Genomic DNA, 22,650 nt, shown 5'->3' with positions numbered 1-22,650 from the left:
GTAACTTTAATTCCACAATAGCTTAACTTTTTTTTCCAAAAGCCTTAGCTGACAGTTCTTTTTAAAATCAGTTTAGTTCATATTAAAGAGATTAAAAAATGGCTCTTGGATCTCAGTTAAGTGGAAATGGGAAATCTCTTGGAATTTCCTGGGTACTGCAGGGATTTCTCTCTGCTCCAAAATTAGTCTGTATTTTGATCAACAATTGGGTTCTTGAACTTCTGCAAGGAAATTTGTTTCTACGGGGGATGATGGGCTTAGATTTCTGTAGATTTGTGTAGAAATGGTGGATTTTGTGAATTGGATGGGTAACTTTAGTGAGCTCTGCTTTCCCAGCAGGGTTCTATTACAGCTGGATTAAACCTATCTAGGCCCTCTGGATGTACTCTACACATTAAAGGCTAGAGAACAGGATTTTTTTTTTTTTTTTTTTCTAACTAGTTGCCTGGAAGAATATTTGAGTCACTGATCGTATTTGACCAGATACAAACTTGACATGTGATGCGGCAGCTAGAAGAGCAAGAGGTTCTTGGGCAGGTAAATGGAGGACTGGTGGGTTGAACTGGAGAAAGGAACGTTTGCTCTGTGTGCAGCATTAGAAAGCCAAAGGGATAGCTCGTTGGGGTCAGGTGCTGTGAAAAGGGGATGCTCATCCGGGTCAGGTACTTTAAAAAAAAGGATGTTGACAAACTGGAAAGGGCTCAGAGAGCTACAAGAAAAACTAATTATTTCTGACTGAAGAAGCGCAGACCACCTAATGTATCCATCCAAAGGATTACACGTGGCTGCAACCTGTGATTCAGGAAGGCCCAAAGCTGGCAGGATGTATAGGGAAAGGATTGCCTTATGCTTGTCTGCCCTTATACTGCTACTTAGGCATCTATTATTGTCTGTTGCTGGAGCCAGGATTTCTGTGTAGGTGGACCTCTGAGTTAGAATAGCTGTCGTTATCTTCTTGCCCAAGGAGGATTAGTTTTAACACTGTTCATGCAAAAAGCCACTAGAAGCTTCTTTGACTTGGGAGATCCTGTGATAAGCCAAGCTGGACAAAATGACAAGACATTTTACTTGGGGTAAATAACCCTCGGGGATCAGCTTGCTGGGTTAAGGTGGTAGTTTCTGTAATTTAGGAGCCCTAAGAAAAATTTTGGCTTTCACTGGGAGACTTTAGTCAGGAGCTTGTGGGCTAGAAGAGGAGATTGCTTAGTGGTGTTCTGTGGTTTGATTACGCAGAAAGTTGGAGCAGATCCTAAAGGACTCTAATGTTCAAATGTGTACACTGGCAGAAAGTTATCCTTGGTTGTGTTAAGATACTGAGAAACAGCTGACTTGATTTCCCCTTTTAAAAATGTATATGCAGCATGGTACTTGAGTTCACATTTTGTTAGTGTTTGAGAGGATCGTAAAGTGAAAAGTCAACCCTCAATTTACAATGACAGAATATCTATGAAGAAAGCTTATTTAACAGCAAGCAGCTTGTGGTTGCTTTATATTCCTTAAAAATGTTTGTGTAGTTTGTCTTGATTTATAAAAAGTTCACTATTTAACATTGTATTAATCATTAACTTTCGTTAACCATTTGTACTGGAAGCTTAAGCTAGTGTTTATAACATATTTTCATGCGTGCAAGAGAAAAGATCGGTTGTGCTAGAGCTGTTTAGGGGAAGTACCTGTCCACTACCATCAATTAATTCCAGTATGGCTAAAATTAATATTTAGGTAGGCCCAGGGGTGTAGAAGCATTTTCTACAGTTTTTCCAAAGAACCCTAACAATGCACAAGCATCATTAAAATGGCAATAGTATCACAAAGCTGACAAAATATTTTGTGCGACATTGTTTTAGCATAACTTTGTCAACCCCCATCCAGAAAAGTACATTGTAATGGTCAGCAGTAACTATCAAGGGTATAGAAAACATCATTTTCCCAAGTGTTTATCTAATAATGCTGTTAATTCTGTAGCCTGAAAGTACAGGTTTTCTGCCACCTTCCCTTGCTGTTTTAGATTTGATATTTTGTCTTTAGTGGGTTTTTTTTTAAAGTTATTTTGATCTCAGCTTTGGTGTTACTCACATCTGGTATAACAGAGCTCCCTTGTCTGTCCTAGTCCTGCTCCGACAGGATGGCTTGGACTTGGGATTCTCCTTGGGGTCAATTTTATTTGGAAAACAGGTTTGTGTTCATCTCCGCCAGAGCTGCTTGCTGCAAGTGTTCTTAAACAGCAGAGCAGGGAACTGGCCTGGTAGTAGTAAATAAGACTCCAAAAATGATTTATTTATTTAATGGGAATGTCATCTTTCACAGCAGAAACCAGCAAGTCTCTGTTGAGCATATGAAACGTAGAAGGGGGGCTGTAATTCAGGGCTTTTGTGTAGAAAACACAGCAGTGGTTGGGTGCTACTGCTGGGTAATTTGAATGTGCTGGAGCACAAGGGTCATCATGCAGCTGGAAGAATTATGCTTTTAGTTTTTAAATCTTTCAGTGTTCTCGCTGTGGGTTGGCTCTCCAAATGATACAGTGGAAATTGCAGGTGCAAATTTCAGGGACCTACTTTATTCCAAGGATAATTCTGCTGGGATTGGTGTTGAGTATGAAATCTAGCCTAGGAGTTGGAACATTATCTGACCTCTCCATGTTTGGGGGATAGGCTGTGGTATTAGAGAAATAATCTGTGAGGATTGAAATAATCTTTATGTGTTGAAATGCTGTTGAAATGTGTCCAAATGAGTTCTGGGTTTGTTTCTTTAATAAACGAGTAAAGTTTCTGAGAGGGATACGTGAGGTCAGAGAGGTAAAAGTAGTGCTACAGAAAGCATGGTCTTATTTCAAATTCCAAGTAACAAAATAGTGCCATTGCTTCCACGTTATTGGTTGTTGTTTTGTGGATGTGATGTAAATATTCTGTGGCAGAACTGACTAATCCTCTAGCCCTTCTGTTGTGATCCAGATTAAATAAATGAAACTCAGAAGTATCATTTGGATATTAATATTTTACAGTGCGTTAGAGGCAATGTTCAGAGCATTGTCTGGAGCATTTTCCTATTCAATGGGAATTCATTAAAAAAATGGAATATTTAAAAAGAATCTTTAAGCGTTGGCAATTGCCTTCAGAATTAATTAAAGGCTACACACTTTTAGTGCAATCTGTCTGCAACAGCTGTGTTATACACTAGCAGTGAGCACAGGAAGCGGAACAGTTCAGTAAATCCATAAAGAGCTCAGTAGTGTAGCCTGTCATGAAACCATCAGATTTAAATGTAGGTTATCCTCCTCCTTCCTGTCCTCCCAGAGAGGTTGTGATGGGCTTAACTGAAGAGCAAGAATAAAAAAGGCAGTGATGCCCATGGTTGGGAAACAACTTGGAAAATTGAATCAAAAGACACTGATGGCTTTTTTTCTTTCAGTTTTTATGTAGGATGCTAATGCTTCTAGCTACTGATAGCCACACACTTGTGCTCATTTCTAATTTATGTTTGCTCACCTAGCAATAAATACAAGTTCATTTGCTAATGGCTCTTCAGCAAGGAGCAACAAAGAGGACTATATTCAGCGTTTACCCATTGTGCAGAGCAATTAAAACTAGCTTGCAGAACATGCTGTACTACCCTTTTTTTTTTTTTTTCCCCTATATTCTTGGCTGCCCTCTGTTCTTCCAGAGTCATGAGGACTAGATAGTAGTTTCTTACCTGGAACAACTTTGAGGACTAGCTCTTAACGAAGTGACTTCTAGGGGGATATTGGTGAGTGAAAGAAGAATAGCTTCAGGTCAGAGCTTTGACCACAGCAAGATCTGCTTTTGATTATGGTCTGCTAGAATGAAGGGCTAGTTGCTTTTCCATCTCTTTCCAGTACAGGTGCTCCAATCTGTAAAATGCTTTCAGTGAAACATTAGGGACAGATTCAACTACAGATCAAAGACCTTGTAAAAAGATCTGTGTTGCTAGAGTGGTGTCATGCGCTGGGTTTTGAGTTCAAGTCCTGGTGGCATGTATAAGTGTTAGTTCTGCCCTTGCAGTTGTCAGTGATGGTATGTGGTAGGCAGAGCAGAGTCTTGCAGCTTGTAGGCATGACCTCTAGCCAGAAAGCCAGTATTTCAGAATTCATAAATTCTGAAGACACATGCGGATTTTACTGTGTAAGTGCTGGCATAGGAAGGTTGCATTAGCTAGAAAGAAGATTAGATTCCTCTAAGTGGTGTAGTGTAATGATGTCTTGTGATCCTCAGCTGCTTCCAGATCAAAGACACTCTTCTCCATGTCAGTGTGGCTCTGTCATGACATAGTCAAGCTCCTCCTGTTGGATGGTCATCAGCCTGTTGTTTTGTTTGTAGGCATTTTAAGCTTTGAGGAGTCTCCAGGCAGAGTTGCACAACAAGCCATCGTGATGTCTGCATGATGGCAGTGCAGAGGTACCAAGACAGTTGTGTGGTTAAGGAGTTCCTTGGATAAAGTTTTCTCCAATAAAAATGGTGAGAATGCATAAAAATGACTCGCATGTTGGAGTTGGAGCAAGATACGCTCTGCGCGTGTAAACCCGAGGTGATAGAGTCAAGTTAGAGCTCTATCCTTCAGTCTACTTGTATCTACTTGCTGGCTTTATAAATACCCCTCATCGGGCTTCACAGATAACCCCTCCCGCATGATGAGGACCTCTGTCAGGTGCTACACTCTCTCAGCACCCTGGAAAGAGACGCCAAGGCCAGTTCAGCGCTGTTTGCAAATCTGGGTGAAGCAGAGTGCGTTCGTAGCACTGAGAGCAGAAAACACTAAGTGTCCATTATCGGGGCAAACAAAAGCCCTAGTGTGGACGTAACCTAAACACAGTGCTGGTACGGTGTGAATCAGCGGCTGTGTGCTCTGGGGGAAGGCTGCCAGCCTAGAGCCAGCATTCCTGTGTGCTGGTATATCCTGACAGTACTACCTACTTACCTACAATAACCATGTGAAGTGGAGCTTTTCCAGGGCTTCACAAAGCCTATATTTAATAATGTGTAGTATTTATAATACCTTCCGTCCGCTGGATTTCACAAGTAGACTAATCCTCTCAACTGGTCTTTTGGTAGAGCAAAGATGCCAGTTTTACTGACAAAGGAGCTGGAAAGCAGACTTCTGTGGGGTTTTTTTTTCAATAGCAGTGAAATAAAAGATGGATCTAGAGTCTTACAGTTATTGTTCTCACCGTTGCTACTGTGTTTTCGGCACGCTGTGTGCTGGATGTTGTACAGAACAAGTGTAAGACACAGTTTGTGTGGTGAGAAGTTTGTGACCTAAATTAGTTAAGTCCTGCAGTAAATGCAAGGGTAGTCTTCTCCTGGAATGCTGCAGATCTTTTTCCACCTCTGTGCTCTAAGCACTTCTGGGTTAATAGCACTTTGAGCTTACCAAGAAGATCCAAGAGGGATGATGCTGTAGGAGGGAAGTGATGATAGTTTTCTTAGCTTTAACTACAAAATTAACATCACCCCTGAGGAGCTGAGTTGCCAAAATGAGCACAGCAGATGACAGGCCAGTTCTGGAGGAACTACTGTACCCATCAGCTCTGTTGAGCCTCTGGCCCAGCTTGGCATCTGTGTAGCTGTGTGTAGCTTTGATACCTTGTCTGCGAGAGGGAGGGAGGGAAGGGAATAGATTCACAGCTGCATCACCACCTACTTTTCAATTCAAATAAGGTGGTACTCATAGTAAATTATGAGTACTTGCAGCTGTTGCCCTTTCTCCATGGGGAAAGCATTAATCTAAATGTTGCAGGTACTTATTACCACATTTCTACCATGCTGTGGCATTCCCCATGCTGTTCAGGACAGTTGTTCCCATCTGTGGCATGGCTTGCGTGGGTCACGGTAGATTTCAAGAGGGGTTGATCTAAAGATCCTCTGGAGAGGAGCAGAACAGGTCTGGTGGCTCCCTGGGTCTGTCTAACACCCACCCATCTGGCCTTGCCTGCACTTTGAGGCATGGGACGGGGAAGGAATGGAGCATTGTCCACAGAGCAGGCATATTTAAATCACCTTTTACAGTACTGGTAGAGGTGCTGTGAGGAGATGAGTGCCAGCAAAAGACTTCTCCCCCAGAGAGTGCAGTAACAAGTGAGCAGGATAAGGTGGTCTCCCCCTCACCTGGACATGCCGCATAACTGCCCAGGGAGAAGGGGGCCCAGAGGGGCTGGCTTGGCAGGGCTGGGGGCGGACTGGTGGCCCCAGGGGGGTGGCTGGAGCTGCTATGACTGCCACTCCGGAGGCCTCATCCTGGCACCCAGGTCCTGCTTGGGTGGGTGATGCTCAGTGGCAGAGATGGTATGGGAAGGTTTCTTCTGAAGCACTAGTGGAAGAGCCTTAGACCCAAAAGAGGCTGTTGATAGCCGTAAGTGATAAGAAAGAGAAGGATTAATTATGATATCTAGATCAAATACAGAGCAAAGGGGTTATTAGTTTGCTCTGAATTGGATCCCAGCTACAGTTTATTTAAACAATGGTCCTGCAGGTTGTGTGTGTCTTGGACAGTGGTCTGTTTTACTGTGGTGTTGCTCATTAACAACGTATGCGGTGTGCTGGCTGCTATAGGAATGTGGTCCTGTCCTGGAGAGCTTCCAATATAGCATCATAGGAAAGAGTTGTGCGGGAGTTGGGTTAAACATGACTTTTTCTGATGTTACAAGAATAGTGATCAGCTTCAATGTTTGAAGCACCTTCTGTCACAGCATAGATAGGACACTTGTCCTTAGGTTATGTCCCTGGATTGATGAATCTGTGCTTTGGACTGTTTATTCAGCAGGTTTAGTACAAGTCCTGGGCTTGTGAAGAGAAGCGTTCCCCAGTACCACCCAGCAGTCTCTGGGAAAGCCCCCAAGAATATTACTTGCAGTATTGCAGCTTCTCCTGAAGATGCTGTGCCTGTCATCTTGGTGTGGAGATGATCGAGTAAAGTCTCTGATACTCCTGCAGGCCTCTTTCTGTTGGTGTTTTTGCAAATGTCCTGTGTTGGCTCTTTGTGTCTAGCTCTCTGCTTTCTATGGTTATTCACGTCCTCTTTGCCCACCTCTCATAATAAGAGTGCTATTGAAGGATTTTGAGTGTTAGTCTTCACTCCTGGTTTCCAAGGAGTTTTAACAGCCTTTCCTCTCTTGCAGAGTGTTTACCATGCCTCTGGGAACATTCCTCCTTCCTGTTCTCTGTTTCTTGGGAGCAGCAATTCCACAGGGACTGCAGTATGTCACGTTCTCGCACAATGCTACGAAATTCCTCCACCTGTCTATGGACTTGGAATCCGGGACCATTTACTTGGGGGCCACCAACTTTCTCTTTCAGCTGACATCTGACCTGCTGATGAAGAACGTGGTTCAGACGGGGCCAGTTCTGGACAGTAAAGATTGCCTCCCCCCAGTCTCGAAGCTGGAGTGTCCTCAGGCACACCACACCGACAATCACAACAAGCTGCTGCTGGTGAACGCGGTGCAGAAGGAGCTCATTGTGTGTGGCAGCGTGCACCAGGGAATCTGTGAGAAGAGGAGCCTCGCGTCCATCGACCATGTCCTCTTCCGACCAGAGAGCCCTGGTGACACTCAGTATGTTGCTGCCAATGATCCCAATATCACCACTGTGGGACTCATAGCCTACTCAAAGGATGAGGTCCCCTTGCTGTTTGTGGGACGAGGGTACACTAGCCGAGGAGTTGGAGGAGGGATTCCTCCCATCACTACCCGAAATCTCAGGGCCCACGGAGGGGATGTTCAAGCAACAGACTCTCACTCCATTTTCTCCTATGAAGAAACAGCAAAATTGGCTGTGGGCCGGCTTTCCGAGTACAACCACCATTTCATTAAATCCTTCACTTATCGCTCAAGTGTCTATTTCCTATTCTACCGTCGGGACCTCAAGTCTCAATCACGTGAGTACAAGACCTACATCTCGCGAATCTGCCTGGATGACTCTCATTATTACTCGTATGTGGAGTTACCTCTGCTCTGCCAGAGCAAAGCCAATACATACAGCCTCCTGCAAGCAGCCTATGTCACCCGGCCGGGAGAAGGCCTGGCCCAGGGGCAGCTGGACACCGAGGGAGAAGTGCTGTTTGCAGCCTTCTCTGCCTGGCAGGCTTCTTCTGGCAAACTGAGCGAGGAGTCTGCGCTCTGTGTCTACGCAATGGAGGAGGTGGATCGCCTGACCAACTGGACTAGGGATGTTTGCTACATGAGAGATGGGAAGTCGGAAGAAGGGGCAGAAGTGGCATATATTGAATACGATGTCAGTTCCAACTGTGTCCAGCTGCCAGCGGTAGGTAGCTTTGCACCTCTGCTAAGATAAAGAGTAGTCTGCAGCGTGTTCTTGTGTTGCTATGTGTTCCTGAATTCGGCCCGTTTCCCACAGATGGATGTTGAAATCTGTTTGGGTTAAAAGCCTTTGGGCTCAGGCTGTTTCTTTCCTACCGCAGCAATGCGATGCAAGACCCGTTGCGTCCCGTTTAAGTACGGTCTGCGTCATTGCTGCTGCAGCTCTCTGCCCGGCATGGGCAGGTTTCCTTGCACAGGGAGATGGACTGTGCGTGCAATGGGGAGGGCATCTGGTGTGACCTGGCCCTGAGGCCTGTCTCATGGCAATACCAGGCAAGAGCACTGAAGCTGCAGTTCAGATTGTTCTTTATCAGTAATTTCATGTCCTGGTCTGCACTGCAGGGAAGGAGAGGAGTGTGTGCATGTTAACCTGTGTGTTGGGAAGGGAATTTAAGGAGTGTGCTGTGTCCCTGTTGCTTATGGTGAGGTGCACCTCACAACATTTTCCTGCAAGGACACCCAGGAACAAAAAAGAACATAAGCAACAAGAAGTGTCAACAAAATCCTAATTTCCTATAGACTGCATTAGTCCTGCAGAATTTTGTGCCCACAGAAGACCTTTTCCTGACCTGGATTTTCTTTGTCTCCAGAGCTGTAAGAGGTGATAATCCTTCTTTAAATTCTATGACAAAGGCATGATGGGATGTTGCAGGATAAAAATGTGAACTGAAGTGGCTGTGACCCTGAATCCTTGCAGCCATGCTGAATCTGTCAGCCACGCTGGCTGGTGCTGCGATATCAGGGACGGTGACACAAACACAGAGCAGCAGCGTTCTCCTGGGGCGGTGCTGGATGCAGTGTCCCAGCATGTGGCTCTGTGGTTGTGAGTAGCCTGTTTTCACCCAGGGCGTTGCTAGTCCTTAGCAGAGCAACATGTTATCTTGTGTCTTCCTTCTACAGAACAGGCTGTCCAGATAATTGCCTCTTCCCAGCCTTGTGCTACAAAGGGCAAAGTGGTACCACAGGGCTTTGGAAGTCTCTGGGTTTGGATGTTTGGTCCAAAACCAGTTTTAAAATTATGGTTTTCCTTTCAGTAGCTAAAGCTGACTGTAGAATACTTGTGGGACAAGGGAAGGGTAAAGAGCAGACTTGGAACAGGGCAAATGTAAGGTCCAGAGGAGTACATAAGAGTTGGGAAGCAAGACTGCCCAGCTTGATGTCCTGCTTTCACTGTATTTCCTAGCCATGACCCATGTGCCCTTTGTGGGGCTGCATGGAAGGAATTGTCACAGGTGGTTTTTAGGGCAGCGTGAGGGAGTTAAATGTCAAACTGGTGTGAGCACCTCAGAAAAATCCGTCATTCAAAATGATGTGGAGTCCCCGTGTACCATTTGATCCAGTGGAGAAGCGGGTGCACAGGGTGGAAGAAGAAGGCCAGTCTCTGCTATGTGATTCCTGGCGCATGATCCCAGGGTCCCAGCTGCATGGTTTGGCTGACTAAAGTGTGGCATCTTATTAACAAGTGTGTCCAATGATATGTAAATGTCCTAACAAACTTTATCCTTCACCATTCAGTACATGGTTGTGGTTGTCGTTAAGATTGTATCTAACAACACTTAAGGGTCTGTGCCAGCTCCAGCCTGCTCCATTCAGTGCTGAGTGGAAGCGGCTCTCAATGAACATTTTATGCAGGAACAGTTTTAACTCGGTTTCAATGGTGGCAGCTTGTGCTGTATGTAAGGATAATGCGAACTAATTTCACGTTTTTCTGCCTCCAAACCAGCCTGTGCGCAAGATATGCCCTTTTCCGTAGTTAGCACTGCCTCCGATTTTTAGCCCATCAGGAGAGGCTGAGATTGAGTTTTACAGTTCAACACAATCTCTTCAACTGGAAAAAAAATGTTTGTTTTTATAAGAACTTCAGAACCAGTTCATTTGTTCAGTTTGCTGGAGATACCTTAGTGTTGAGATGCAGGAGACTATGTAGATGCTGTTAGTGACTTGATAATTGGAAGTGTGAAACATGTTTTTGCAAGGCTTGGGAAGGCTGCATATCTTCTGTGGGTGTAGTTTTCAAGGTATGTAACTTGTCCTTTTGCACCGAGCTTGCAGTCCTCTTCATGCATAGATATAGATTTGTCCTATTGTTGCTTCCTACCTGTGCAATGCAGGAAGCACACACCAGAACTCACGGCAGCAGCTTCATCCAAACTTGCTGCATCATAGTAGGACGCTGGATGATCCCTGAAGTGTATTTTCTGCTGCGTTGCCAAGATGTTATTCACTGAAAACAATTCAAACAGCTTCTATGTAAATGTATATAAGCACTTTATACAATTATCACGGTCTTAATCCTGTAGAATGGAACAAGTTTCAGCTCTTGACTTTGATTAACTGCGCTGCAGACAGTCCCTGTGAGGCCACGGGCGGGCTGTGCCAGTGCTGGGAGAGCTTGCAGAAGTCACGTTGGTTTATGGTAGATAAACGTTGTGCATGAAGTGACCTGCCCTTGGCATCACGTATAGGCAACAGCAGTGCTGAGCGCAACGGGGGTACAACTATTTCTGACTTGTATGAGGTTTTTTTAAGCAAACTTTGAAAAATCAGCCTCGGTAGTGAGGTCATTAGGCTTCAGCATTTGTTTCAATTGATAGAAAGTTGCAAAAGATAGCTAGAATCCTATTCAAAATAAACACTTCATGTTTTTGAGTATGGAAATTTGGCTGTAGCCCACTTCCTAATAAATCTTATAGGAACTGGACAACTGGAGTAATAGAAATCTTTAAGTTACAACAAGGTGGTTGGAAGAAGCTTAAAAATCAAATGACAGAGCTGAAAAGAAAAATAGATGTCAATAAAATGAATGATAGCTTAGAGGATGGTAAAAACTAACAATCATTAAAAGTTGTAACCTTCTCTGAGGCTTTAAGTCAGAGCCTTATGCCTAGTGTGCAGAAAATCAGTTGAATTAGTATTTGAAAGGAAAACAATGAAGTATCAGAATGAAAGTAGTGCTAGTCTAACTGGCATGGTTTCCTACACGGAACTGCTGTGTCAAGCCTTGCTTCCCTGCTAAGATAGCAATACATTTGAGAAGTGAATAGAAGTTAGCAGGTTAAATATATTTTACTGTGGGATTTCCATAGGCTTTGCCAAAAGCTCCTGATCGCTTTTAGTTTCTCCAGGAAGCAGTCAAGTATTAAAAAAAAAAAAAAACCACCAACAAAAAAACAACACCACCCAAAACCCCAACAACAAAAAACAACCAAACAAAACCAATCAACAAGATAACTCAGAGAAATGGGAGGAGAGGTGGGGAAAAGGGGTCAGATTTTCCATGGGGTCAGTGAAAGGTGATAAGCAGATGCCTCAAGAATGCCACGTTGTGCCGTTATCGCTGACCTCCGGCAGGGGTGGCTCCGTTGCCTGGTGCCGGATGGTACCGTGCAGCTCAGTGCTGCCAAATGCAAAGCCACGGACATCAGACAGAAGGAATACGGACATCAGACAGAAGGAATACGTAACCCTGCTCACAAGGAGTCTAAATTCAACCGTGTTGCAAGAGAGGGAGCTGCAGTCTGCGGACTGTGCAGTTAATGAGAATGCTCCGCACCCAGCTTTGTAAGAGTAATTAGTAAGGGGCTGGAGAGGAGGGTGAAAATGTTATTTGTAAGGGATTTGATGATGAAAATCATGGGTTTACACAGGCCACGTTGTTTGAAGACAAGCCACTGATCAATTAAAAAATTGTGTTTTTAATAGTTATTGTTGGGTGAACAATCCTGCATTCAGTCTCCAAAAGGATACTGTAAAATTAAAGTGGACACAGAACAAGGTGTCAAGAAAGATATAAAGCAACAGAGGAACTATCCTAGACGAGACTGAGTTTGTTACTTAGGAAGAAGATGAATCATAATGGAATATCTTCTCTCTACAGATACAAATAGTAAATAAGTTGGCAGCTTTCATTCTCTCTCCTTTAGAATTCAGTAAGTGAAGGTTTGGTGGGACTGGGAGGGATCTAACTGGAACAGAAGGATGACTGTTTTTGCACAGTGCTGTGGAGTTAATTTTCAGAAATCTCACAAGACTCAGAAGAATTGAAGCAGTGTGCAGAGATGACTCTTGTTTTGACTTGTGGGTCTCTGGTTGTATGTGCTCTACAATTCCTATGAGTAGTTAGTAAGCTCTTTGGAGCAGGTTGTGCTCTACCCTGTGTTTATGTATGTCCCAATGCTTTGGGATTCTATTTCAGGCTTAGAATTTGTAGGTGATACAACAAAACCATGCTAATTGTTGGAGGCGATACTTGTGACCAGGTGGTTTTGCACTGGAAGCAGAAATTCTCATCTTTTTGCTTTGTTCTGAAAAATACAATGAATCTTCCCTAAAGCTGTGTCATGGCAGTGTATAACCAGTAATGTTTTTTGGAGAACTTAAGAGTTTAGTAGAGTTTCGATGCATTTCATTACTGATGCTGAATGGACTTGCTGAAATGTCTGCAGGATTCTGTGAGCATACAAACAGCCAACATACCTAAACTAATTTTTAAAAGCTGTTTTTTTTACTCTCAGTAGAAAACCTTAGAGGGGTTTGAGGCTAAATTCACTGCTGGGGCACTTGTTTAAGGAATTTGGATGGAAGGGGATGGTGGGAAGTGTTAAAGGCGCTAATGTTCCTTGTATCCATTTTCTTTGTACTGATTTCCCTGTTCTTTCCACTCCCCAAAAAAGGACACCCTGTATGCATACCCCTGTGGCTCTGACCACACTCCCAGCCCTATGGCCAGCCGGGTACCCTTGGAAGCAGCCCCCCTCCTGGAGAAAACAGAGGCCCGTCTGACAGCTGTGGCAGTGAATGTGGAAGATGGCCACACCATTGCTTTTCTGGGAGACAGCAAAGGGATACTGCACAAGGTATGAACTGGGTGCGACAGGAAGCAAAGAGGATAAAACTAATCAGGGATGCTCGGGTGGAAGGGGAAAAAAGGCAATTTCTCTTGTTCCTTGGGAAGTCAGGTTCCTGCTAAAGATCACTACTATCAGATGGTCTCTTCTCACACTGTACTGACTGTTGAGAATGTGAATGCCCCAAATAGTGGTCATATTACCTTTTGGTTACATCTGCACCTACGTGGCTTCCGCAGGTATTGCTAGGAACGTGCTTTCTGTAGCTGAAGTCACTGCATTGAGATTTTGGTGGGAGGTTGAAATCCTCGCACACAGCAGTGGTTCCTGATGTAGGATGGGTGCCCCCAACTCCTGCTGTGATACTTTGCCTGCATACAACTGTGACTCTCTTGCAGGTGTACTTAGGAGCAATGGGAGATGCACATATATACGCTTCTTTAGCTATCCAGTTAAACAGCATGGTGAGTGGAGACCTGCTGTTTGACCAGTTGCAGGAGCACCTCTTTGTCATGACCCAGTCAATGGTAAGAGCAATAAAATTCCTTTCACAGAAGAGTTGAAAGCATTTGAGGTCCAGACAAACTACTGACAGGAGTGGGGGAGGCAGAGAAATAGCGTGTATAGCTAAGCCTGTGCTGGGCAGCAGCTGCCTGCTGGTCTGGCTTACAGGGATGGGGACTGGCCTTTTGCAAAAGCTGGAGGAAGTGTGGAGGAAGTCTTGTTACCCTAAACCGTGGCCTGTTTGCATGTGTATTTCCCTAAGTCAGTCAGGCTGTATCAGCAGCGATGGAGGAATGTGAACTGCAGGCTATAAAAGGCTGCTCTATTGGCATGAAGACAAGGGACTGCAAATTCCTGGGTTCCTCTGTGTTGAGCGGGAACCGTTTGGACAACAGTTTGCATCTCCATCTGAGCCGAAGAATGTGAGCCTTCTGGGTTCACAAGTAATGTGACCTGTCTTGGTTTTGCAAAAGATTAAAAAGAGAAAAGGGAGATTTTGTGTAATTAAAACTGTGGCACTTCTCCTGTTTTTAATCAGTTAAGATTAAACTGTTCTGTAGGCATGTAACCTACAAAAAGCAGAAACGTGTGGGAAATGTCTTCAGATAGCAGAGGTGTGCTCTGACTGGGTATATAATAACAGTACTACAGATGACATCTAGCTGTATAAAGAACCATGTGAAGCACCTTTCCCTCTTCTGCTTTCTGTAATTCTGTTTGTGCCCAGTGGCAGCTGGAGGAGAAGAGGCATTGCGATGCCTCAGGCTCTTGGGATATTGGTGTCTGCTGAGTAGCAAATCCAGCTATGGATACTTTATTTGAGAGGATTTGTACAACACTAGTCATATCAGCTCCTTGAGCTGGAAAGAAAAGGATCCTCCTAGCAAAGGAAAAAGCAGCCCATGAGTTACTCTGAAGGAAAGAACAAACAAAAAATGAGAGCATGCTGGAAGACCACTGCTTCCCTTCACACACACCCCCCCAGTGCACTTTGAGATACTCAGATATTTTGTAACACTTCAAAGGAGGAGTTGAAATCTGTGAGTGGAAGAAGATTAGGGAAATCTGAAATATATCCTTAACAGTAATTGTTCTGTCAATTAAAAAATGCAAATTACATCATGTACTTAGCAAAAGTAATAGGTTGGGGATTAGAAGTTGATATTTTAAAGTAATTGACAGTAGTAGCTGAAGTGTAGTAGCGGATTAAAGAGAGGGCAAGAGGCTGAAATCAGCAAGGCTACTAAGTTAAAGCAGAAGTGTTTTGCAAGTAAAACTTACCCCCAGATGGCAGAAGGTTTTTGTTCCACATCGATCAAAGCTTCTTGGTCTACTTTCAGTCAAAATGATAGTTCTGCCAGATAGAGCTGGGCAATAGTGCAGATGCATTCAGAGGCCTCAGCTGACGCTGCTGTCTCCAGCTTCAGTCACCCACATGTCAAGAGAGATGATCTCCCATGACAGAGTCCAGAAAAGCAAAAGAGTGAATGGTATTCAGTCTGCTGTTCTTTGATCCCTTTTGTTAAAATACAGTTTTGTCACTAAACAAGTGCAAGTGCTTCTTGCAAAAAGCGTCACAGATAACCCCTTAATAGCAATACACTTTGCTTGCCTCAGTGCCTCTGTACAGCCTGATGTTTAGATGTCCTTCACCAATATGTGAAATGGCCATTCAGACGGGCTCTGGAAATTTGTTCCTTTTTTTCTTTATTTTTATGCAATATTGGGGATTAAGAAGTTGTTTCAGTGAGCATGCAGATGATGGGACTTGCAAGTTAGGCAGAAGAAGCCATAGACCTGGGGCCTGTGTTGTGTGTGCTATGTTTTCACTGATTTCTTTCTCTGACAGGTGGTGAAGGTTCCCATACTGGAATGTTCCCTGTACTCGGACTGTGAATCCTGTCTGGCGCTGAAAGATCCCTACTGTGGCTGGTGTGTCCTTCAGGGACGGTAAGATGTTCGCCTGCAAGGATTTTGGAGGGATAGTGCTTAGGGATTGTCTCCACTTACTCTCTTCCTTATGTCTGTGTGTCTCTGTATGTCTGTGTGTCTGGATTTAGTTTATTTTTAGGTTCTTTATGGGATATTGTCTCTAACTTTCCTCTGCCTGCCTCCCTAAAACACCGCCAGCAGTCACAGTTGCACACAAGGGTATCTTTCCATTGCTTTTTGGGTCTTTGGTCACCACTCACGATGCTCCTGTCCAGTGGATTTCAGCCTGGTTTTAGTCTGACTGCAGCTCAAACTGCCTCATTTCAAATGTAGAGAAACTATCTTATCTCTTCTTCTGGTGTCACTCTCTTATGTAGCACTCTCTTTCACTTCTTGCTCCCCTACCGATGTTACTTAATGAGACATGGTTTATTCCAGCACGTCTGTCTGCTTGCTGGCTCTGTCTCCCTGTAGAATGCCATAGGAACTAGTTTATGAGCCTTGAAGCCCCAAAAGTGCCTACCCATCTATATTTTGGCAACAGTTCATCCTATTATTGAAGGTGGTGGGAGGCTGGGGCTTCCATGGCTTGTGTAGCAGCTTCCCCAAGACTCTAGCAAGGCTTCAGCCAGCCAGTGTGAGCTTGGAAGCCGAGCATGTCCTGCCAGGGCTGCACAGATCTCTCATAGGGCTTCTTGCTATTTCCCTGCAGGTGCAGCCGTCGCTCTGAGTGCTTGCGGTCCAGGCTGAGTGAGCAGTGGCTCTGGAGCTTTAACTCTACACAGCAGTGTCTGTCTGTCCAGTCACTAACTCCAGCCAATATCAGCAGAGAGGAAAAGAGAAATGTGAGTGGTGATGATCCTCTGATGATGCTCAAGCACGTAGAAAGTCCCCTGCAAACTCTGAGGAGTCACAAGTCTTCCTGTTGCTTTCAGTGGGGTACTGAATCACTGACTCTTCAAGCACATGTTGTCTACCTTGCATAAGGGACTTAACGACTTGGCTGTACCAGGAGATAATTTCATTGCTTTTTGCCATAAAAATAAATGTCCTTGCCTGCTAGGAGTTACTGGGTATTCTGGAGTATTTGATGGCTGCTTGGGTGGGGTCCCTCCTTTGCTTAGTATTTATAAGGTGCCCATGTCTGTGGTTTCACAGTGTTTCTGACACTTGCTGTCAGGAAGATCTGAAAGGAGCTACCCAAAATTACGGCTTCAGTCTGGCATCTGAGAGCTGGCAGAAAAGCTAAGAAGGTGCTGCAGTGTTTTGAAGTCTGTCATTGTGTCAGGAGGTGGCAAGAACCTGTCCTTTGCTAGAGACTTGGGCAAAGGGGGAAGTTGCCAATTGCTTAGTGAATGCCAAGTTCAGTCTGGGAATGGCAAGAGATGACGAATGAACAGTCAGTCCTAGGAGGCATTATAGGAAAATGGTTGTATATGTAGAAACTACTTTATGGGGCTCTTACTTTGAAAAAATAGAACCAGAAAATTAGATTAAATAAAGAAGAATGTGTTAGAGGGTGTCCTGATTTTGGCTGGGATGGAGTTAATTTTCTTCCTAGTATCTGGTATAGTGCTGTGTTTTGCATTTAGCAGGACAATAATGTTGATAACACACTGATGGTTTAGCTGTTGCTAAGTAATGCTTACACTGGTCAAGGACTTTTCAGCTTCCCATGCTCTGCCAGCTGCACAAGAAGCTGGGAGGCGGCACAGCCAGGATAGTTGATCCAAACTGCCCGAAGGGCTATTCCATACCATACAGCGTCATGCTCAGTATAGAAACTGGGGGGAGTTGGCTGGGGAGCAGCAATCGCTGCTCAGGGATGGGCTGGGCATTGGTCAGCGGGTGGTGAGTGGTTGCATCACTTGGTTTTTTTTCCCTTGGGTTTTGTTCCTCTTTCTCTCATTTGTTTTCCTTTTCATTACAATTTATTATTTTTATTTTATTTTATTTCAATTGTTAAACTGTTCTTATCTCAACCCACGAGTTTTCTTACTTTTGCTCTTCAGATTCTCTCCCCCATCCCACCGGGGGGGAGGGTGAGCAAGCGGCTGCGTGGTGCTTGGTTGCTGACTGGGGCTAAACCACGACAGAGGGCAAATTATTTACTGGATATTATTGAATTGGTAGATATTCCTGGCTATCTCGGAATTACCTTCTCTGCGTGAGGAAGAATTTTACTCATGTTACTTTGAAGATTATGAAAGCCCAGCAGTTCTGACAGAGTCAGGAATCATGTGTCCTTCTCCAGATCCCAGCCAAGCACCAGCTTTGCCAACAGGAGCAGGTCAGTGAAATGCTTTAAATGGAGCATGATAGGTCCGATAACATTGTTGGGAGAAAGTACGTTGTACATCTGTCAGATTGCCAGGATTAACAGCCATGGATGTACGTGGTCTGTCAGCAGGTGTTCATTTCATTCTGTCATAATATCTGTTTGCTTTCTACTTGTGTGTCACACACATCCTGTGCTATTTTGGGCTGTTGCCAAATTCCAATGCCAAATTCTGGTAGTTGGAAAGGAGATCCTGCTTTAAAGGTTGTATGCAAATCTCCATATGATCTGAAATGCAGTCTGGAGTGGTGGCTGGTTTGGCAGCTTTGTCATAAATCTGGAGAGAGAACTATCTTAAATACTGCTTTATTATTTAAATCAAAGAAAATGCAAACCTTTTCAAAATCCACGTAGTAGTGGCAGAAGGAAGTACATGTAAGGAAAGGCAAGAAGAGACCCACAGTCCTTAAAGTTAGAAATGAATCTGCAGTGTGGCAGAACCTCAGAAAATACATAGTCAGCCTTCTATTACTGTGAACAGTAACTGGCTGAGTATTGCTAATTGGCCACTCTACAGAACCTGGAAAGTTCTCAGTTTATAGTCTTTGCATTGGATTTTACCCAGCCTGTCAGTGTGAGCTCTGATGAGCTGATCTCTTCAGAGAGCTTGTTCATCCGAAGTAAAAGGCAGGTGCTGGTTGGGAAGCATTCCACATGATTCACCTAAATGGCTAAACAGATTTTCTGTGCAAGTATGCAGCTGGCTAATAGGTCTGAAGCAATCTCCATGGACATAATGTGACAGCAGAACCCAGCTAACACACTCATTCAATCTCAAACTCCTTCATTTTCAGTATTATTTGCAATACTATTATATCTGTTGGCTTTCACACTGCTTTAGTCTGGAACAAACTGACCAGGTCTCCATTCAGGGTGGTCAGGCACAGAGATTAAAGGGCTTCATGCGCTGCCACTACAGGCGGAGTAGGCAGGATTGGCTTCCCTGTTTAGTTCTGCAAATGTGGGCCTGAATTTAAGCACAGTTGTGAAAAATCAGTGTAGATAAAGCCACAGTCTAGTTCTCATTATTCCAGGCTTCAGATATTCTTATTGACTCCTTTGTTAAGTCAGTCTTGCTTTTATTTCAAGACTCCATAGATGCTTTACCTATGTTACTTTCATATTGCATCTCTGAGGCTTAACAAGTTGCTTCTGTTTTCTAGCCTAAACTTGCTCATGGATGGTTTGTGTCCATTTGAGCTATTTGTGTTGTCCTTTTACTTCCACAGCTCTTCTCCCACTCAGTGGGAACTATGGCCAGGCATTCTTAGCACAGAGTTTTGCTGTGTTAACTGTGCCAACTTTTTATTCATGTTCTTTTTGTTACTCACACTTCCTCTCTCCTTCACTGTATTGCTAGCCCTTCTTTGCACAGCTTCTGTGCTCTGCTGAGATGAATTTGAAGCTGGTAGCCAGAATCATACACTGTTTTCTAAATGAGGTCTCATCAGGGACTTAGATACTGGCACTTTCCTACTTATAATACTTTTCCCAGCTCCCTAAAATATTTGCCTTTTTTTCAGCCTTGTTTTAAAGGTTGCATGCCAGCTCATCTGTCACTTTAAGTTGTAGAGCTCCAAGCTGATAGCAGAAACTTGCTCTCAATTTGCAAGTGCTCGACCTCATCTTCTGTACTGTTGAAGAGCATTATTGGCAGTCATAGGAAATAATGGCCTCTTTGGAGAAAGGAATATTTATAAATATGGTGTCATAACCCTGAAATCCTGGGAGGTGTTAGCCCTTCCACCACTGACAAATGCAGTCACCTCTATGACAGTGATGGGAGTTGACTACAGCAGTGACTCCTGCCTCCAGCTGCATATGATACCCTTATTTTCTCCTAATCATGGGTCTTCATACACACCTCAGCATCAGCTCTTTTACTAGCATACTGCTTCACTTGTCATCCGATCAGGAACCCAGCTTAGGCCTGACTGATCCTTCACCAGACATGTTTATTGTTTTGTTGTGAGCAGAGCTTGCTTGCAAGAGGAGGTCTGAATTCTGTGAGAGGAACGATGGACAAGCTTCTTGTTACTTATTGTTATAGCAAACTGTCTTGGAGAAATGGCAGCTCCTGGATTTGAGCAGAGCATGTAATGTGTTCCCATTATTTGGAGAACTAATACCCAGCTCTAGGGTTGGGGGCATTTGTCTGGAACAAGATTAATCAGCTGTTTTAGTACTGTCATATGCAAAATATCTCCTTCAGGTTCATGCTATCAGCTGCAGTAAGTTTTGACCATCTCTGCAGCTATTTGGTCTATCAGAAAACAGTGGTAGTCTTTTCCCAAAGAGAATTGGGCTATCGTGAGGCTTGTAGTTGACATGAGACCTGGATTTAAAGCAGATAAGCCTTCAGTCATTGCAAGTGAGATTACAAGTCTTAATAAACCTCTTCACTGACTCACTTCCTAGTCTGGACATAGAACAAAGCTCTCAAGGTGAAGGCAGTATGTGAAGGGCATGTCAGTTCTAAGGGTTTGGTTTTCCTTTGGATGACAAAGGAAGGCAATCAGCTCTGAGCCTGGAATGTTACATCTTCCTCTAATACAGAGATGACAGTGGAATTATAGCAGATAAAGATGGAGGGATTTTCAGACTAGTCTTCCTTCCTGTGGGTTGGCAAGAGCTGTCATAAACTACTCCTGACAAACTTGTCCAACCTGTTTTTAGTGTCCGTAGGATAATCCAGTGATTGAGATGCTAGAAGCATGGAAGAGAATCTGTCTCCATATTTGACAGTGTCTTTCCTAAAGCATGCTGTGTCTCTTAACAGTATGGCAGACTTATAGTGGCTCCATTTCTAAGAAATTTTTATTTTCATTTTCAGATCATGTCACCATAAAGCTCGTAGTGCGTTTCCATGACATCTTCATTGCTTCTGTGGACTTCTCTTTCTATGACTGTGCTGCAGTGGCCCTGCTGTGGAAATCGGCACCGTGAGCACCTGCTTTTTCTTGTCTGTAGTTATAGGGAGGGTGGTTGTCCCTTCCTGGGTCATCTTAAAAGCTGCTTTTCTATCATTGTTCCAGGTGCCAGAAGTGTGTGAGCAGTCTCTGGGGATGTAACTGGTGCATCCAGCAGCACCTCTGCACCCACAAAGCAGCCTGTGAGGAAGGAACCATTATCTACAATGAAAGGGTGCGTCTCCTACTTAGTCCTAGTCCTGTGTGCTCCAAGAGCCTCAGCGAGTTGCAGTGAGTCAGATCTCTTCTCAGGTAAAATAGCAGCTGTCGGTCACACAAAGCAAGGAGGTCAGCTGTTGGAGAGAAGCCTGCCCTTGGAGCGACACAAGGCTCTGCGCCCCTGATGTTACAAGGCTTTGCTAGGTTTCTGGGGAATTGCCATCAGGTGAAGCAGGTCACCCTTCTCCTGGGGTTATCCAGCCTGTGTTTTCAAAGCGAGGGACAAGAGCAAGCTGGCAGGGAGGCTGCGAGTGGGGAGGTGGAACAGATGCCCAGTTTGTGGCTGCCCCAGGTGGCCTTGCAGTTTTGTGGGGGATGAAGGCAGGCAGACCTCCCTCTGAGTGGAGGTGAGTGCAGGCATCTGTGGGAAGAGGGAATGTTGCTGGATCTTCTGCACTGTGAGCATTGCCCAGTCCCATCCCAAGACAAGGTGGCATGAGATGTAGCCCTCGCTGAAATCCAGAGGGTGAAGCAGCCTCTTGTGAACACTGCTATGGGAAGTAATATGGAGTGTTTTTCTGCTTCGGTTTTATTCTGTTTCATTTCTTTCTCTCTTCTCACCCCACCATGTTGTTTTTCTCTAGGCCCAGATCCCAACCTCAAGTGTGTTTCCTTCTTCAGCAGCTCCCCTCACCAAGTCCTCTACCACAGCCCCAACCGTGGCCACAAAACCCATCACTCCCCCCGTGCATGTGGTACCGAGCACTGTGCCCCCCACAGAGCCCAACCACATCACGCTCTCCGCAGCCTCGGATATGACGACTGAGCCTACAGAAACCTTCAGCTATACATACTTGACTCTCTCAACCGAAGCAGTGTCTCTCCAGGCCATCACAGAATCCCCTCTACCACCACCAGCAGACAAACCTGCTGTCACTGTGCCAGAGACAACTTCTCCCGCTGCATCTGTCCTCACCAGCCCATCCAAAAACATGGATCATGCAGCCTTGCCCACTGAAGGGCCAGCCACTGCCCAGGAGCCACGGCACACTGACCCACCCACCACCCTAGTGGGTAGCCCTCTTCACACGTCTGCAGCAGCAGTAACACCTTCCCCTCATGTCACTAGTTTCAAGTGGCCTCCGAGTTCTTTTCCGACCACAGAGGCACTGACATCTGCCATCCCATCTCCCCAAACCCCCAGGCAGGTGCCAGGGGGCCCTGCTGCCTCTGATGACTCTCCTGGATTGCTGGGAACTGAACTACCTGCTTCAGAGCTCTCACCGTCAGCTCCCCCAGACTGGCTGCTGGAGGAAGGCACAGAGCTCCAGGACACAGAGGACTGGATGGATTTGCTGCAGGCTGAGAATGACACATCTCCCTTCTCTGCTTCTACTCTTCTGTCGGGTGATGGCGATTCTTCAGAGAGGGATGTCCCTGACTTTCCCAGGATCCTCCACCCTGACCTTGACTATCAGTATGATGCCCCTGAGTTTTGGGAGGAGGTAAGTTGCTGGGCTTTGGAATTCACAGTTTAAGGCTGTAACACTTTGAAATTTTCATACAGATTGCTGG

At 44.8% G+C, this 22,650-nt stretch overlaps 1 protein-coding gene across 6 annotated transcripts in view; it reads left to right on the top strand.

The window, feature by feature from the left end:
- Positions 1-22,650, top strand: part of PLXNB1 (plexin B1) — an 84,826-nt gene that overhangs the window by 34,264 nt on the left and 27,912 nt on the right. For 5 of the 6 annotated variants that reach the window (XM_072876091.1, XM_072876093.1, XM_072876095.1 and 2 more), the window contains exons 3-11: positions 7,127-8,270; positions 13,000-13,182; positions 13,572-13,700; positions 15,527-15,627; positions 16,322-16,454; positions 17,743-17,899; positions 20,781-20,889; positions 20,983-21,091; positions 21,720-22,580. In XM_072876091.1, the coding sequence (XP_072732192.1) occupies positions 7,137-8,270; positions 13,000-13,182; positions 13,572-13,700; positions 15,527-15,627; positions 16,322-16,454; positions 17,743-17,899; positions 20,781-20,889; positions 20,983-21,091; positions 21,720-22,580 (2,916 nt within the window). In that variant the 5' untranslated portion in view covers positions 7,127-7,136. The remainder of the gene's footprint in view (positions 1-7,126; positions 8,271-12,999; positions 13,183-13,571; positions 13,701-15,526; positions 15,628-16,321; positions 16,455-17,742; positions 17,900-20,780; positions 20,890-20,982; positions 21,092-21,719; positions 22,581-22,650) is intronic. The other variant, XM_072876097.1, reaches the window with a different exon arrangement.

Source organism: Ciconia boyciana, chromosome 11 (assembly GCF_034638445.1).
Source record: "Ciconia boyciana chromosome 11, ASM3463844v1, whole genome shotgun sequence".
NCBI lineage: Eukaryota > Metazoa > Chordata > Aves > Ciconiiformes > Ciconiidae > Ciconia > Ciconia boyciana.
Note: the sequence above shows the minus strand (reverse complement) of the source record. Positions and strands in the feature narration are given on the sequence as shown.